The following is a 17,885-nucleotide window of genomic DNA, read 5'->3' as shown; positions in this document are numbered from 1 at the left end:
AATGCTTCGCAAGAAGAAAAACAGAAGTGACAGATCTCCCTCATTGTTGTTTGAGTAACTGACAGAGACAGCCTCAAAGGCCACCGAGGGAAAAAGGGTGCAGCTGGAGTTTCTGTGTCACAATAGGTCAATAGGGTGCAACACACCCACTGCCACTTTCATTCTCTTCTCGCTCTCGCACGCACACACCCACAAATTGTGCATAAAACCCTCCAGACAATACGGATCGCACATGCAAAAACATCTATTTAGCTCTTTCCAATGTAAAGACAATGGCAGAGGAAATAGAAAGTCACTTAAATAGATTTAAATGTGCTTGCCACAGTGGAAACATCACACTGTGGGAAATAGTTGACGCTAGATGAAGCCTGATATTATGCAGCTTTGTCCAAAACACCAATATTTGGATATCATATATTCTATTATGTAGGATTTCTTTAAGTAATTTCCATGTGTCGAAGATATAGGATCCATTCTGCAGGCCTGAATGCCATCAGGAGCAACTAATTTAAACCTATAACAAATGGGGACAGCAAACAACACACCTGCACCCTAACACATTCCTTTTTTAATATTTGTTGCATTAGTGATAATTAAATATTTGGTGTGTCATTTTGCACCTGGGTGAGAAAAGTCACACTGCAGCTATTCAGGTATATACACTCATCCCTATGGTGCCATATTATGGATCCCACTGCATGCTATGATTGGCTAGCACTCGTCACATTGACTGTCGAAGTCAGTGGCGGTTAAATTAGGATAAAGAGGTTGTAGTTTGTTTTGGAGTTCCACAAGGTTCTGTGCTTGGACCAATCCTATTCCTTATCCGCTGTGAGGGTCCAAAGGACAGAGGGATGTTGTATGCTGTAAAGCCCTGTGAGGCAAATTGTGATTTGTGATATTGGGCTTTATAAATAAAATTGATTGATTGATTGATTGATTGATTGATTGATTGATTTTTGATTGATTGATTGACAGTAACAGTAGTGACACTTCTTTCCTTCCCTTTCCTCAGCTCTGATTGGTTCCTTTCACTCTCTGTTCACTCATTAACCTGATTACGTTCACCTGCTCACCTTATTTAAACCCTGAACCCCATTTCATTCAGTCTTCCCTCATCATCACTCGGGCGGCAGTGCTGGTTCTTCTTTCTCTTTATTTTATCCTGTGTGTGGTTAGTTTAACTGAGCATTATTCATCGCTATTAAGATGGACTGTTGTTTAATTTGACTGAAGTTCTGATTTTGTATTTGTTTGTTTCAGATTCAAAACCCCATTGTGTGTTTGCTCTTCCCTTTGTTAAACTGCAATTTGAGTTCTGGAAATAAAGCTTTGTGTGGAAAGAGAGTTTCAGCCTCTCCTTCTGATTGTCCTTCTCCCTTAACAGAGGTCATGGTTCGTGCTAGTACCAGCCAATGTTGGATGTTTTCTGAGATGAAAGTGATAAAGTTGACATGAAAAAACTCACAAATCTACCACCAGAAAGTCAGATGATGTAGTATAAACTGCAACAAAGATAATGTAGGGAAGATGATGTGGTGGATAGATGAGTCAAGCACAGGGCTTTCATATGGTAGACTGAGTCCTTGCAGGCTTATTCGTTTCAGACTTAGTTAATTCACTATTTTCATTTTTTCTGATGTATAAACCTGCTGAATGCACATTGTGTACATAAACTTTTGCTGAATAGATGTTTACCTTGGTAACGTTATATGTTGACATTGCAAGGACGCTCAGGAATATATACACTCAGGTGTAAATGGCCACATTCACTGTTTTCAGCCTGGGTGCAAAGAGCATTATTGGCTACAGACACTTGAGTGCTAATATCGTCTAACCAGAACCAGACAATGCTGCATGTGTGCTGGTGCGTTTACTTGAGTGCACACAGGCGTCTGCTTCTAGTCAAAGCTTGACTAACCTGCCAACATCACAAATGAATGGGCAGATTGATCCAACTGACAAAGAACTAGGTTAACCTGAGGTAAATAACACAATCAGATAAAACACAAACTACAAAGTACTTTGTTTGGTTATTGTAACAAGGCTTTAAACCACTCTTTATGTAATGTTTTCATTGTGAAGCCAACATTTAACTGCACAGTATCTTAATTATCCAAAATGTGAGGTGACTAAAAATGGGCACCATATTTTCAGTTTGGTTGCCAGCCTAGCAACCACATACGGTCTGGGGGCCAGAACCAGCCTGTCAAAGGGTCCAATCCGGCTCACTGGAGGACCTTGTGCACCTAATAGTGATGCACTTGTGATGGCCAAATTCATGTAAAATGCTGCTTCAGAGGGTTTTCCACCCCGACCAGAATACAGCTCTTTAACTTTAGTTTGGTGTGGTGATGTCAGGATTATTACACAGGAGAGGAAATGTAAAGAAAAATGCACGTGTAATGACAGTGAGTAGTCGACTGACTGAATGTGGAAAAACTGAGAAATATTGTCGAAATCCTGTTTATTCTTCTAAGACATCACAGGCTGTTTGTCATTTGTTTTGTAAATGGACAAGCATATTAAAAATGAACTTTTTTAAAACAAAAAAAACGCAAAAAATCTGGAGGTGTTTGATATTTATAGAATATTATGCAATAGTTTTACCGTTCTGGCCCACCCGTGATCCAATCGGTGAGATGTGGCCCATGAACTAAAATGAGTTTGACACCCCTGTTCTAGGGTATATATAATTTTTTAATTATTTTTTTTTATTTTAATGTGGGTCTCTATGGAGCAGCTCCAGACTTTATACCCTATGACATCACAAGTTTGAGACTTTCGTCTTTAGTTTCTGGCTTTGAGAGAGATTAGCTCATGTTTTACAAATATTGATTGAACTCTTCTCAGCCACGGAAATACGCATTCAAATTCTTAATTTAGGTGTTATTCCCCTTTGATGTCGTTTTGTCTATCTCTTTTCTGAGAAACTTGAAACTCTCAAAGTCAGTTAGAGATCTGACAAAGTCTTATAAATTGAGCAATGCTTCTCAAACATCTTCAAAGAGGCACACCTTCAACATTCTTTTTTTTCTGTGATTCACAATGTTTACCGGAAATGCAGCCGCCGCTGTCTGTCCACATTCAGGGCAAAGGTAACATGCCTTTCTGCATTTGACTGAAAGGGGTTGCTGGTTTCTAAAAACACCCACTGCGATAACCTTATCATTAGCCTAAAGGTAAATGCCAGAGGCTATCAGTGAACTGCAGCGCCTTTACTGTGCCAAGTGTAGCGTCAATCTCAAAACACTGCAGGTGAGCTACCAAAGAGGATACAGAAGGTTGTCCTGAGGCTACCGTGAGGCCTTTTGTTAGGGTTTCTAATGATAATATCCTCATTACGGTGTAAACACAGCTTTTGACAAGATCCTTTACCAAAGCAAAGGTACTATTGTAAAAAAAATATTACATTACAATTAAAGATCATGCATGCAAAGTCTTACTTAGCCTAAATAAGTGTCGGTATTTCATAGCAACATTAATAAAAGTATTACTGATTCACTGAAGAGTGAGAAATGGAAGCTAGGTTTTAGTAGTTTAATCTGCAGAAATACATCATATTTTATAGGCGCTACATGTGCTTTGTATGTAAATATTCAATCTGTAAAGTAACTTAAGCTGTCAGAAAGTATTGGAGCAAAAGGTGCAGTATCCTACGAGATGCAGTGGAATAAAGGTGCAGAAAATGTAAATTCTATAAAGTAAAAATGCCATAAAAAGCACAATGTTTGCAGGGTTACAAGGTTCAGTTATTGGCCATTTTAAAACACAAGGCTGCACAATGAAATACAAGTTGTAGCCCCTTCACACTACACACACATAACATTAATGCAAATATTTTAATAAGAAAAATAGAATAGGATGAAATGAAATAAAAAGATATATGCAGTAACTTATTAAATACTTATATACAAACATACTGTAGCCCATATACTTAGAGAGACTCTGGTTTGTAGTGGGAATGAGGCTATTGCAAAAGGTAGTGGTATGATGATGTGTGAAGCCATCAAACAGAAAGTTCCACGTTATTTATTTATGGTTGAGTCACTTAATTTAGTTTCACTACTGAAATGAACTGAACTGCTATGTTGGAATCCCCCTAAAATATCGTAAAAATATAGGAGGGTAGTTTCCCTCTGTATTACACTGAAATACAAGAGAATCAAAACAACAACGATACGCTACAACGCGAGTTTTTAATAACGAGTCAAAGTCTGAACGAATCTGGCCCTTCGACATTTGCCTCAGAACCGCCAACGGTGTTTTTTGTCCTTTCGCGCGCACCGTAGAAACAGGAAGTGCACAAAAAGCTCCAGCAAAACAAAAACAAATTGAAGCTAAATTATATCATTGTGGCTCAAAATGAACAGTCAAAGCCCAATGTTAACGAGTAACGACTCACGCTGCGTATTTTTTAATACAGATTCAGAGGACTATCGATGCGTAAGTAGCTAACGTAACTGTTAAACTCTGTTTTAGCTTCTGTTTTTTTAAAAGCTAATTAGCTAGTTAGCTACATAACGTTTCACTGCTAGCTTATGCTGGTAATTATTTACTCGACTTGATTGTTTATCGATTGGTAAGTTGATGAATGAAGGTCTGACGCTTGAATAGTCCCCAGTGCCAAACTGTAACGGTACAAGTGAGCTCTCAGTCATTAAATATACTTACTTCCTTAATTAGCATGTTTAATGTTAGCTAATATATGTCAACTAATTAAAATAACCCGAAACACTGACGTTAGCCTTACTAGCTCTCTTGGACGTTGAGTTAACATAACGTCACTAAGTTGTGTCTGACAAGCTAACTGACCTGAGTATGACCAGTTTTATGTCTTTTAAGTTGTTGTCACCCATACTTAATGAAACAAAGTTTATCAACGTTGATTTAGATTTGAGCCTCAGACATGTTTGCGGAAAGAACATTTATCTTTTGTCTATCTATCTATCTATCTATCTATCTATCTATCTATCTATCTATCTGTACTCTTCATCTATACTCTCTCCCTATATATATTTGTAAGCAACACCATGACATTTGTCAGTAATAATACACTAGTGGAGCACACTGCAAATGGTGCTTGAATAAATATGGGATGATTAATGTAACGGTTTGCTTTATATACACGAGGTAGGTGGATATGCCTGTGTTACAGTGATGCTACTGCCTACTATTATTTAAAATAAAAAGATAAGAACTTCTCAGAAAAGTCTTAGGCAATAAAAAGTTTCTCGATATCCTCATTTAAAATATAATCTTTCCTCATGTCCAAATGGGCCCTTTATACATTCTTATGAACCTCGAACATAAATGTACATATCTTTATAAAACATGTTTTTTCATGTACAGCTATTCTGGACTCAAACAGCTGGTTTCCAGTAATAAAATACCATAATAGTGATTGTCCTCCTCAGGCTGTACACACCTGGATATCATGAAATCATGTTCAATGTATTTTAACACCATTAGCCTTTCCATATGTGTAAGTCCTTGTGTAACATGTTAAAGAACAGTGAGCATTTAATGAAATACATAGTTTAATGATAAAGTGTGTACTTGGCATTATGGGATTAGTGCACAGGGATTGTTTTGACTGTTTAAGGTTTATCCGAGTGATAGCCTGCAGGAAGAGACTGTTTTTGTGTCTGGTTGTTTCGGTGTTATGAAACTCCTGCCAGTGGGGAGAAGCTGAAACAGCTCATGTCTAGGGTATGAGGGGTCTGCGGTGATGCTACCTGCCCGTTTCCTGACCCTAAAGATGTATAGGCTAAGTCCTGGATGGAGGGCAGGCCGACAATATCCATTACAGTCTGTTCCTGTCCTGTTTGGTGGCTGATCCAAACAGTGATGGACGTGCTGAGAACAGACGGGATTATTGCAGCGTAGAATTGAATCAGCAGCTCCTGAGGCAGGTTGAACTGCCCGAACTGGGGCAGGACGTACGTCCTCTGTTGGGCCATTTTTTCTGATTGTGTCTATGTTGAAAATGGACTTGAGGTTGTTATCTTGAAATGATAAGTGAACCGGTTTTGCTAAATCAGATGTTTGCTGAATGTGAGGGAGAGCAACACAACAACAACAGCAACAGTAGCACGTGTAGCTATGTATGTTTACTCAAGTTCTTTACTTGAGTACACATTTGAGGTGCTTGTGTTTACTTGAGTATTTCCTGTAAGCTATTTTTTACCTTTCCTCCAATAAATGTCTTAAGGAAGTATACTTTTTACTCCACAGTATTATTTTACAGCTATAGTTACTTTGCAAACTAAGATTTTACAAGCAAAATCCACAGTCATTTTATAAATCCAGTGCATTGTCAGGCTAATACCCAGCATTACTGCATATAATGCAGCTCATATGTTCCCATGTTAGTGTGTCAACAATAATGATCAAGTGATGTAATAGGAGAACTCTGACAGGGACCTTTATGCATAATGAGTACTCTTATTTTTGGTACTTTAAAGACACAGTTCACCCCAAATCAAAAATACGTACTTTTCCCCCTTATCTGTCGTGCTATTTTTCAATCTAGATAGTTTTGTTGACTTGCCGAGTGTTGAAAATATCAGCTGTAGAGATGCAGTGTTTTATTCCAGATATCATGACCTGGTTACTCAAGATAATCCACAGACAGTGACCTTTACAGACCTTGGCAGCTCTCATCAAAACAATATAGATTGATAAATAGCACTACAGGTAAGAACAAAAATGCATTTTGGATTTTACAGTGAGCTGTCCCTTTCAGTATGTTCAGTATTATGTTGAAAATACTTATGGACTTTTACTTTGTAGAAAACTTTGGATGCAGAACTTGTATTATGGTGTCGTATTGCTACTTTTAATGTCTCCAAGCACATGTAGTCAAGTCACATTTATTTAAATAGAGCAGTCACAACAAAAGTTATCTTATGACACTTTTCATATAGTGCAGGACTAGACCATGCTCTTTAACTCACAGAGATCCAACAGGTACCCCTTTGAGGAAGCACTTGGTGACAGCGGTGAGGAAAAAACTTCCTTTTCACAGGCAGGAACCTGGAACAGAGCTGTTGCACTGAAAACACTCTTTATTTGAAAAGGATGCACTTACAGTTTGTTGATGACGTCCAGTGAAGGTTGAATGCCCTTATCATAAAGCATCAGCCAAATGGATTTAATGCACAGGTTTATAATGTTGTTGTATTTAAGTGCTTTTTACCGCAAGTTGTTCCTGTTATTTTGTTCATACAATCAGGAGCACTTTAGAACAAATAGTGCCATTCAATATAACACCAACTATAGACTGGAAGCTACCCAGGACTTAAATCAGCACTTCTCTGGCAAAGACTCAAGCACATACATCGCACATCGTGGCCTTAACAAATTCAAGTTACATTGCATTGAATTCACAGGTAGCTGTGGCATTGAGTCCACACCCTGAGAATTTGTTTATTTGTTGACAGCTCCCTTATCTTCACAATAACCTTGTAAGGAAATACTCGGCTTGGATTAGTTGTAGCCTGTCGCTGAGTCAAGGCTGACATACGGGCAGATTAGTTAAAGACACAGTGATGTCTCTGGTGCAGTGAACGTGTTAATGTGAGTAGGTGCAACTTTGCATGCTAGCAGCTTTAGGCTCCAGGTTGTCACCCACTCTCTTGCCCTGAATAAGAATGCTGCAGTAATGCTGTCTTGCCTTGAGCTCAAATTTCTTCTTTAATGGCAAGCAATCGCTCAGATTTCAAGTGTGATGGATCACACGGCCCCAAATGCGGTCTGATTAACCCAGATTCAGATGGTCCATATAGACCAAGCCGGCTATACCTGTTTGCGTTAGGTCTCACACTTCTAATGAAAACTAAATATAAAGTATTCATGCATTCATGCATTCATCCATTCCCCATCATTCTCCCGTCCAGCTCACTATTCATGCACTCTTGTTGCCTGCAACATCCTCTTCTTTATCAGGTGAGCAACAGGTTGTCACAAATTTAAGTAATGATTCAGTGGGGAAGTATATCATGTTCATAACTGGACGGCCCAAGATTAATACTTTTTTCTTGTGCTATTTGGGATTTGGGGATATTCAGGTCAGCTCAATGAGTGAGTGGACATTGATGGATTGTGCTATATTAGGTTGTTTGATAAACTGTCGTGTTTTTAAGGAATTAGACTGAAATGATGAGTTTATTAATCAGTCAAAAACCAATCTGATACCATGGCGTTAAAGAATAAATTAAAGCTGTATACTACTAACACTATATGGATATGGAGTAATTGCTTTTATTGTTGTATGGCATTGCTCAGGTTAAACCCTTTGTAAAACATAAACAAAAACATACATACATACAGTAAATGCCAGGAAACCTTCTTTTATTTTTTAATTTGATATTTTGCAAGTGGCTAATGTTACACTTTTTATGGTATATTAATTCTTCTTTGCTCCTCTAAAACAGTGGCTGCACAGCGCAACTTGTGCTTCACTGATTTAAAGCGGCAAAGAAGAATTTATTTATGGAGAAACTGCCATTTTAATTAATACATAGGTGTGAAACTGCTTCAAAGTTTATGATTAAATTATGTAATATCGGCTTGGTGCACAGACTTGTATACTCGCCAATACACGATCCATCATTTTAGGCAGTGTCTAAAGGCATTTCCGATACTGGTACTGGTATCGGAACAACTCTACTAATCTTTTAAGTCATTTTTATTGGCACAAATACCAAACAATTCCTTGTTTCAGCCTCCAAATTATGAGGACTTGCTGCTTTTCTTTGTCCTCGGTGATAATAAACAGAAAATCTTGGAAAATTGGTCACACAAACAACATACAGCTTTTTTATTTCTAACATTTCATAGAAGATAATTAACAGATTAATCAGTGGTAAACAATGGGGATGTAACGATTCATGGACACACTGATCTGGACCAGATAAATCGATTCAATGATCAAGAATCCATTATCATTGATGCAAAGGAAAAAACATTGATGCATGTTGTGATCTTAACGATGCGCCTTTATTGTGAAATTCCCATGTACGTCTGTGTCACCATTTCCGTACCAGTGCACCTCCTTCCTTAAATTCAAACAGTGCTAGTGGCTTCAGCCAGGCAGCCAAGAAAAAGTATTTACTGATATTGTCTCATATTGATCGTAGGCCCCTGAACTGAATTGAAATTGTTTCGTTGCAGACTTTGTAGTAGCAACATATATATTATTGTGGACCAAAGAATCCATATATTTTGTATCATGATGCAACTTGTAATTCACACCCCTGATGAATAATCATTAGTTGCAGCCTTAATTAGGGATAAAAATCAGAGGGTAGCTGATACAGATGTTTGTGCGACTTGCATATCACGAATAAAAAATAAATCCATACCCAAAAATAGTATTATAAACTTCCCAAAAAGCAAGATGACTCATGCACTATTTATGAAACAATCTGAAACAAAGTGCAGACTCCGAGCCTTTTTAACACTCCTTGCAGTTCCATATTGGGATCCATCATTCAAATGTAATTAAAACAGTAATAAAATGGTCAAAGGCTTCAGAGGAGAAATGTCTGCGTCTCTTTTCTGTCTGTGCAATTTAAGTGCTTCCACAAATTATACGTTGCTGCGAAAACAAATTACTATATAAACTTTGAAACTCACTTCCAGACATTAAAATAAAAGCAGACACATTTCCTGGCTGTTTTTGAAATGGATATCCCTGTGTTCTATACTGGGCGAGACATGACACTATTGCAGGTTGTCAGACGGCTCTGAGAAAACAGATGTATGACAGTAGTGCTGCACAGCTGATAGTGCGGACATGTCCTGCTGCATTTTGCATGCATAACTACTGTAGGGCCCCTTCATTCTCTACAAAGCTTTTAGGACTGACTCATACACAATTCTTTTCATTCCTTCACTCTTTTCCCGTCTGCTCTTGTTTCTCCTAGGTCAGCTTCAGCTTGGATGCTGCTTTGCTCAAAATATGTAGCGTGTCAGGTTCTAGTTTGTCACTTCACTCAGCTGTCACTTAACAGCGCTCTGTGTTTTATAATAAGTTAAAGTGGGTCAGAAGCTTATGGACGTTATGTACATAAATGCTGTAGATGTCTAAGTTGTTAGCACATTGCACATGCCTATGTTTATGATGCTCGGGTTGCCTGAAGTGTATGCAAACTCCATTTTATTACACTTCCTATAATTACACACATGCTTGCACCCACGTACACAAAAGGCATGCTTGAACAAATGGTAGTCTTGTCAACCCAGTAATTTCTAAGCCTATGATTATAATGATGACAGAACTGTATTTGTATTGCACTTCTCACTAAGTTTGCACAGGACTTTAGTTAAAACAAAAATATTGCACAGAGTAAGCAATGCCTGTGTCAACTACACATTTTAATACCTTGTTTTCATTATTTATAGATATGAGCCATACAGTAATGAATTGTCTCTGATTTACAGGTGGTGATTTTAACAGTAAAACGAGCCACAGGAACCTTCTCCTTAGTAGGATGGTAAGTATTTCCTCAAATTATTTCTTTCTTAAAATGATACTTTGTCTTGAAGCCTTGACTTTTATTTCACACCAGATAGTTTAACTGATCTTAGCCATACGGATGCACTGAAATATATTTGGCAGGGTTCTGTCTATAATTGGATAGAATATGTGAGTGTTTGGAAGAGTTAACCATAATATTAAATGTTCCCTGCAGAGTTTTAGATCTCTTGTAGTGCTGTGGAGCTGTTGTTTTTGGATGAGTGGGTCCCCGTTTTGTTTATGGTGGATTTAAACTACGGAAAAATCGGCTTTGCAAATGTTTTATGGGGAAGGAAATGCACTAGAAACATTTGTTAGCCCTCAAGGACACACGCTTGCATTCTGGTGAGTGACACTTGATGTAAACATAACTTTTCGTTGGTAACAACAAAACTCCACAGGGCACCTTTAACCCGAGCAATCTGACGTGACCTTTTAGAATAACCCTGTGGTAAAATACAATCTTTGTAAAGCTTGTAATATTTAGCCTCTGTTGAGGCTGTGTTTAAGATGTGTTGATTCAAATTTGGGTTCATTTTAGAAGCTTGGAGTTGGTTGGAAATTCTTTAGTAGGAATAACTGCTTGAGATATACCATCTGGTTTTCAAGGGAGTCCTTAATTAGAAGAACATTGAACAAGAAACAAAAGTAACAGGATAATTATACAGTACCAAATATGACAAAGAAGACAAAAAGCAGCAACAACAACAAAAACAAAACAGCCAAACAATCAACATCAAATAAAAAGACGTGAAGACAGGAGATCAGAGCATGAAATGGACCATTCAATCATAGATTGTAGCTATAGTGTGTTTAAAGGAGCAGTGTGTAAAATGTAGGCGGCTTTTTGGCCGATTGAGCATGTTGAATTGGCGGTGAAAGACATCACTCTGATTGGCTGTTCAGGTTTTATTCCCTCGCCCCTGTAGCGAGTGAATCTGCCTATAGTGAAACCGGGGCTAACTGGTGCTTCCTCCTCAGGCTCCACTTCACTCAGCTGCCCACAGACCCGCTGCTTCTTCCCACTTAACCTGAAGAACAAACTGGAGCTAGCTGTGAGGCTAGTGGAGCGTTAGAAGCAGCATGACCGGAGGGAGGCACAGCTTCCCACCTAGCCCCGGTTCTCCGTTTGAATCCAAACGGAGAACCGGGGCTAGCTGGGAGCAGCTCGCAGAGCGTTAGCTGCAGCATGACGGAGGGAAGCACAGCCAGTTAGCCTCCGCTAGCTTCCCAGCTAGCCCCGGCTCTCCGTTTGAATCCAAACGGAGAGCTGGAGCTAGCTGGGAGCGGCTCTCAGAGCGTTAGCCGCAGCACAACGGAGGGACGCGCAGCCAGTTAGCCTCCACTAGTCTCTGAGCTAGCCCCGGCTCTCCGTTTGGATCCAGCCGTTTGTTATTCAGGTTAAAGTGGGAAGAAGCTTGGTTTATCGGGCAGCTGAGTGAAGTGGAGCCTGCGGAGGAAACATCGGAACCGCCTGAATGTAATAGCCAGTGGAGGTGCTGCGGTGCTCGGCTGCACAGATAGGAAACACCTCGGCTGTCAGGATGTACCACTCTGTCACTATGCTCTCTCACGCAGGCGCAGAACGTACGTGCCACTTGGCTGTCGGATATAGTCCGTGTAGTGTGTTCAAATGCAACTGACACAGGGTGTCGTGAGGCGACGTGAGGCGACGTGAGGTGATGTGAGGCGACGTAGACGACGCAGAAGATGCAGCAGTTGGCTTTCGTTGCCGCTAGTTCTCTGATGTCGGTTTGGTGTGTCCGCACCTTTAGTGGCATCTAGTGGCAAGTACTGCAGATTGCAACCAGCTGAAACTTCTCCTGGTTAGAATTCCTTCAGTGTTCATTGTTCAGGAGGTTTTTACCAGGAGATGAATTATCCGCGGGAATCTCTTCCTCTCTAAAACAAACAGACCAGATGGTTAAAACAGGTAAAAATGCTGGATAAAGCAGTTTCATGTTACAAACCAGTGTTTCTCCTATGCTATTTGGCATTTCGCAGACATGTCGGTAGCCCAGCACCTGCTAATGTGTGCTCACTTTTTTCTCTGATAATTTAAGATCCAGATGTTCAGGAGGTTTTTGTCAGAAGCTAAATTATCTGCAGAGGGCTCTTTGTCTCCAAAACAAATGGACCAGGTGATTTAAACTGGGAAAAACATTGAAAAAAGCTGTTTCGCTTTAAAAAAATTGGTGTTTTTCCAATGCCTCTTATTGCAGAGGGGCTCCTAACTATAGTAGCCGATGTCATAACGCGAAAATGTGAATGGCCCTGTCTAGAGCTAGTGTTTGGTTTGTCCATTTCGGGCTACTGTAGAAACATGGCAGTGCAACATGGAAATCTCTATAGACAAGGACCTGCTCCCTATGTGGATATAAATGACTCATTCTAAGGTAAAAAAAACACAGTGATTCTTATATTCAGGTGATTTTACACTAAAGAAAACATACTTATGTAAGGGATAATGTATAATGAGCCGGTGAATACTGGGAAAATAACTCCCGACAGGGGAATAGAACATTCCCCTGAAGGGAGTTATTTTCCCAGTATTCACCGGCTCATTATACATTATCCCGCTTATTACACGGCTAATTATCAGTTAAATAAATAATGTTGTCTGCCTCTGCGAAGTGCATTAAAACCGACCGGATTCCACAACTTTTGGTGAAAGTTTTGTACTCACCCAGGCTTAGTGGACTGAACCGAGGCATAAAACTCGCGTAAAATGTCATTAAGCATGACTGCCGAGTGTGTATTCAATTCCGGGTTCTTTTGTTTTTGGCAGAGAAAGTCCGTAGGTATTCTTTTTCTTCAGCGGCATCCGTTAAAATCAGCCACTTCTGTTTGTTTTTTCCCTCGGAAGTTGTTTGACAGCTGCAGTGTTGCAGGGCAGCATCCCTAGCAACGCTGGGCTACATAGCAACTGTGTGTAATGACCGTTGCTACTAGCAGCGGTCATTACACAGTAATATCAGACCGCAGAATGCCGCTACTGACCAATCAGAATACAGCATTTAATAGAGCCGTGTAATAATATATTATATTCAGTTTCTGGCAGTATATCCACACTGGACCTTTAATGTCAGTTACAGCATTAATTAATGAAGCTATGAAACATAATTAAACAAAATAGAGAGGTGTTATTATGGACGTGTATGACTGATCCTACACTAAGAGGACGGGGCATTTTTGATCAAGTGGAAAGATGGTATGGACCGAATATTTACAGTTTTTTTCAATCGGGGGGCTTTGAACATAAAGGCTTTCTTACCTATTGACTTAGAGACTGCAGGAACAGAAATAACAGACCTGTGTAGAGTGTCTCGGTTAATAATTAGAGGAGAAAGGTAGCATACACTGTTTTAAGTAGTCAGGATAGTGACGGTACCTGAAATGTATGCATGTGAAAATAAGTTGCTGTGTTGTTATGACAGGAGCAGGCAAATTAAGGGTTTCAATACATTCTACAATGATGAGTTTTAAAGGGACAGCCAGAAACAAATGTGCATAGTCTACTGTAAGCTATATAAAGAGGAAAACGATTAGTTTTAGCTGCAGCCTGATAAGTAGCAATGATGTGTTGGTCACATCCTGTCTGTCGGACATGTATGACCAGTAAAGAGAATGAAATTTAAGTCTTTACCGTTGATAAAAAGTGGTAGATGTAACGTCAAACAAGATTTGCATTTAAAATGTTGTTTTCTAATTAAACTAAATGATTTATCTCAAAGTTTCTAACAGCCAGGCCCGCGGCTAAAGACTATACATATCAGTTTAATTGAACAATAAACAAGGGGAATTAGTATGTTGGGACCCTAATCTCTTTCTGGAAAAAATTAGGGCTGCACAATTAATGGAAATATTATTGAATTTGTAATATGGCCAAGTGCCATAACTAAATCACAGGAGCTGCAATTCTTTGATAAAGGTAAAATGTGTCACAACATATCTGTATGAATGAAGCATTGTGGTGTTTCGGTGATGCCCCAGCTTACAAATTATATTTCAGACATAAGAGAATATGCATGTCTGAATTCTCACTAAAGTTGTGACTCATATCGCATTTGCAATATCTGTCAAAATAAATGCAATCTAATTGTTTCTGCATATCCTGCAGCCCTTAAAACCCCACATTTATAATTTCAAAGAAGCCCTTGGAGGTTTTCCCATTCGTCTCAGTCCTGATTTTTCAAGGTGCATCTAATGGTCATTTAATAAACTGTACTCTAACATTTTGGCTTTAACATTAGCTGTTGCTTCTTGGCTGCAGACTTCACTCCCTCAAATGCTGCAGAGCAGGTCTTTGGCAGGTTTTCTGCAGGTTTCATTAGTTTCAGTCCAAACCTGCTTCGCTTTAATGGTCAGTAACTGTACCGTACGCTAAAGAATATCAGAGCCGGAGTAAAGGTTACAGTAAAGCCTGCGGGGAAAAGTGTTGGAGTTCTTGTGATGTATTTATGTGCGGTAATGCTGTATATCATAATTAAAACAGCCAATGGCCTGTCCTCCTCAAATTTGTTGCCCCTGCAGTTAACGGAAACGTCTCACTGTTGTCTTTCTTCTCTCTTCACAGCCTTTTCATGCTGTTTGTGATCTGGCTGCTTCGAAGGTATCACTCTTTGGCTCAGGTAAATTTCCACTTCAATGTACAGCATGTTGTGACCCTTTTTTTTCCCTCCTCATTTTTGTTTGCTTCATTGCCACCGGAAATATGTTCAATTAGCCATGGCAAATCTTGGCATAATTGGACCCAATTAAAAATGCACAGATTAATCAATTGCGGAGTTAATTGACTCATGGTTGTTCTGTGATAATGACGGCCGTCTTGTGCTTATTCGCCTCTCAGATGAAGAGTTATTCTTTAGGTCTGGCTATAGACTGATAAATAGTTAGATGCTTTTTTAAATATGTTTTCTTTTATCCAGAAGAGATTTAGATGTCTGAAGCGGATCGGTGTTCATTTTAGTGTGCAGTCTGTGGTGTTTTTGAAGCTGGTCCAGCAGGTCTGTCAGGTTTAGCAGCGCTCCACGTTATCCTCCTAATCTGAAGTAAATGACAGCTTAACGTGGGGCTCTGATGGATCCTATTACCCCTGGACCAGGTCGCACAGAGTGACTTCACCTCCTCCTGCTCTTCTTCCTCCTCCTCCTCCTCTGCTCCTCTCACACCACATAAGCCCTCTCCTTGCCTCCATCCTCTCACAAAGGTTATCCGTCAGTCAATAGTCTTTAATGCTCTCTCTTTAGGGCTTTTTCCGTCTCCGCCCCCTCCCCCTCCGCTTCTCCTGCAGCCTTGGCAGGGTCATTGCTGGACACAAATTCATAAAAGGCTGTTATATGTGTGTCCCAGCACAGCCACAGTTTATAACCACCTATATAGACAGCTGGCATGCATCGCAACTACGCTCTTAAAATTCTGTAGCACGCAGATTATTGGTTTATTTCAAATAAAATACAATGAGTTCAGTTTATATAGAAGGAATTAAGGAGACTCTCTCCTCCATCCTGTGATATTTACACAGAGTTGTCACCAGGGACATCGCATGCCAAGCTGTCAGCCACATCAGTGATCATTTGATCTATAATTTGCCCTTCTCTCAACGTGAATAGAAACGCACTGGCATATTAAGTAGGGAGGTTTTGTTAGAGAATCCCTCCTCATGTCTTCCTCTCATTCTCACTGTGCAGAAGATGATTCTCAGCCTGACTGTAGCTGCCTTCTTCGATAGCGTAGCATATGTCATGGTGAGTTACTCAAGTCTGTTTCACTAAACACCCACATAGCGAGAGGTTTTTTTTTTTTTTTGGTGGTGGTTTGTGAAAATCTTTCCCTGTGCTGTTCTTCTTTCCTTCTCCAGGGTGATTCCCATCGCAAGGGATCTCTTTGTGTCTTCCAGGCCTGCTGGCTAACTTATTTTGGTAAGCAAAACATTAAAATTAAATCAAAAATACACATTTTTCCTCTTACCTGTTGTGCTATTAGTCAGTCTAGATTGTTTTGGTGTGAGTTGCCCAGTGTTTGAGATATCAGCCGTAGAGGTGTCGGCCTTATCTTCAGTATAATGGAATTAGATGTCACTCAGCTTGTGGGGAACAATACAAAAACATTTGAAAAAACTTAACAGCAATGACTCTTTCCTTATCAATCATATCAGTAGTTCCCACATGAAACTGTTCCCACATGAAACTGCTCACAACAACGTCTGTTTTTTTTTTTTCTTTTCAAGAATTCAGATTCAGCACTAAAAAAAAACAAAAACAGGGCTTATATGACTACAACCACTTTTAAACTGTTCAAAAACTTGTTTAAGGCAGGAATTTTGTGCTGTTACTCCACCTGGCCATTCTTTATGAAGGGTACAACTGCAGAATGGAGGGACAGAGCTGTCTCGCCTTTACTCCATCTGCGGAGGTAGTAACAGAATTGACTCCTGTGTAAAAAGGACAGCTGGCAGGACAGGACCATGGACAGGACAGGTGTGTCGGTTTGATGAGGTGTTATATGTGCGAACCACTGCTGGGAGATTTAAAAAGCATTTTCGTAGCAGTTAGCAGCTAACTCAAAGAAGATGAACAGCAGTTGAAATTGTCCACAAACTGGGGGGAAATGAGATCCCAGAGCTCCTTACCCTCAGAGTACAGGACAAGATCAGCCGCCATGTAACCGAGACAGTAAATGATTGTTACCTTCATTTTGTACCATTGTTATTGTTTAAATAGGGCTGCCCAACACTAGAGGCAGATGCTGTTGTGTGACAAGTCACACCTGTCACACCTCTTTTGCTTCCTGAATGCTGTCATGCTATCAAAAATCACACACTGGGGTTGCATTATGCTGCATTATGGTGCTACTGTAGCTCTGGCATTGTTATCATGGACTTCTTTTAACTTTCTTAAATGATAGTTAAAGTAACTAGGGGCTACGCCATTTAAGATCCTATGGACTACATGAAGTTGGATATGATGCGCTCTATCCTTAACTGGGAGCCACTGGAGCTGAAAGACCCACCCATATGACTTCTGTGATCCAAACCTAGCACTGCTCTCACAACTTTGTTTTGTGGTACTTGAAGTTTCTGTTTCAAGGCTTTATGAGGGCCCCAATACCACAAACTAATGGCATAGTCCAAGGCCAACAGCAGGATTCCCTATTCAGTAATCTAGCCCTCCTTGTTAGCTATCTGGTTGTGACATTTACTTCCCCCAAAATCTTAAAGGCCATGGAAGTTCCCCCCAAGTTCCCATTAATGATGTAAGCCAGGCCATAAGCAGAGTGCCATCTAGTTCCATTGCATTGGAGAGAAGGCAGACATCTCTACGGCTGATATCTCCAACACTCACCAACTCATAGCAAAACA

At 39.8% G+C, this 17,885-nt stretch overlaps 1 protein-coding gene across 2 annotated transcripts in view; it reads left to right on the top strand.

The window, feature by feature from the left end:
- The first annotated feature begins 4,296 nt into the window (after window positions 1–4,296).
- The window catches only part of si:dkey-100n23.5 (cyclic AMP receptor-like protein A), a 73,757-nt gene continuing 60,168 nt past the window's right edge, over window positions 4,297–17,885 (top strand). The window contains exons 1-5 of one of the 2 annotated variants that reach the window (XM_050049138.1): window positions 4,297–4,446; window positions 10,450–10,502; window positions 15,102–15,156; window positions 16,216–16,272; window positions 16,386–16,446. In XM_050049138.1, the coding sequence (XP_049905095.1) occupies window positions 4,366–4,446; window positions 10,450–10,502; window positions 15,102–15,156; window positions 16,216–16,272; window positions 16,386–16,446 (307 nt within the window). In that variant the 5' untranslated portion in view covers window positions 4,297–4,365. The remainder of the gene's footprint in view (window positions 4,447–10,449; window positions 10,503–15,101; window positions 15,157–16,215; window positions 16,273–16,385; window positions 16,447–17,885) is intronic. The other variant, XM_050049139.1, reaches the window with a different exon arrangement.

This window comes from Epinephelus moara, chromosome 7, assembly GCF_006386435.1.
Source record: "Epinephelus moara isolate mb chromosome 7, YSFRI_EMoa_1.0, whole genome shotgun sequence".
Taxonomy (NCBI): domain Eukaryota; kingdom Metazoa; phylum Chordata; class Actinopteri; order Perciformes; family Serranidae; genus Epinephelus; species Epinephelus moara.
The sequence above is the reverse complement of the archived record's forward strand: the minus strand, read 5'-3'. Positions and strand labels throughout refer to the sequence as shown.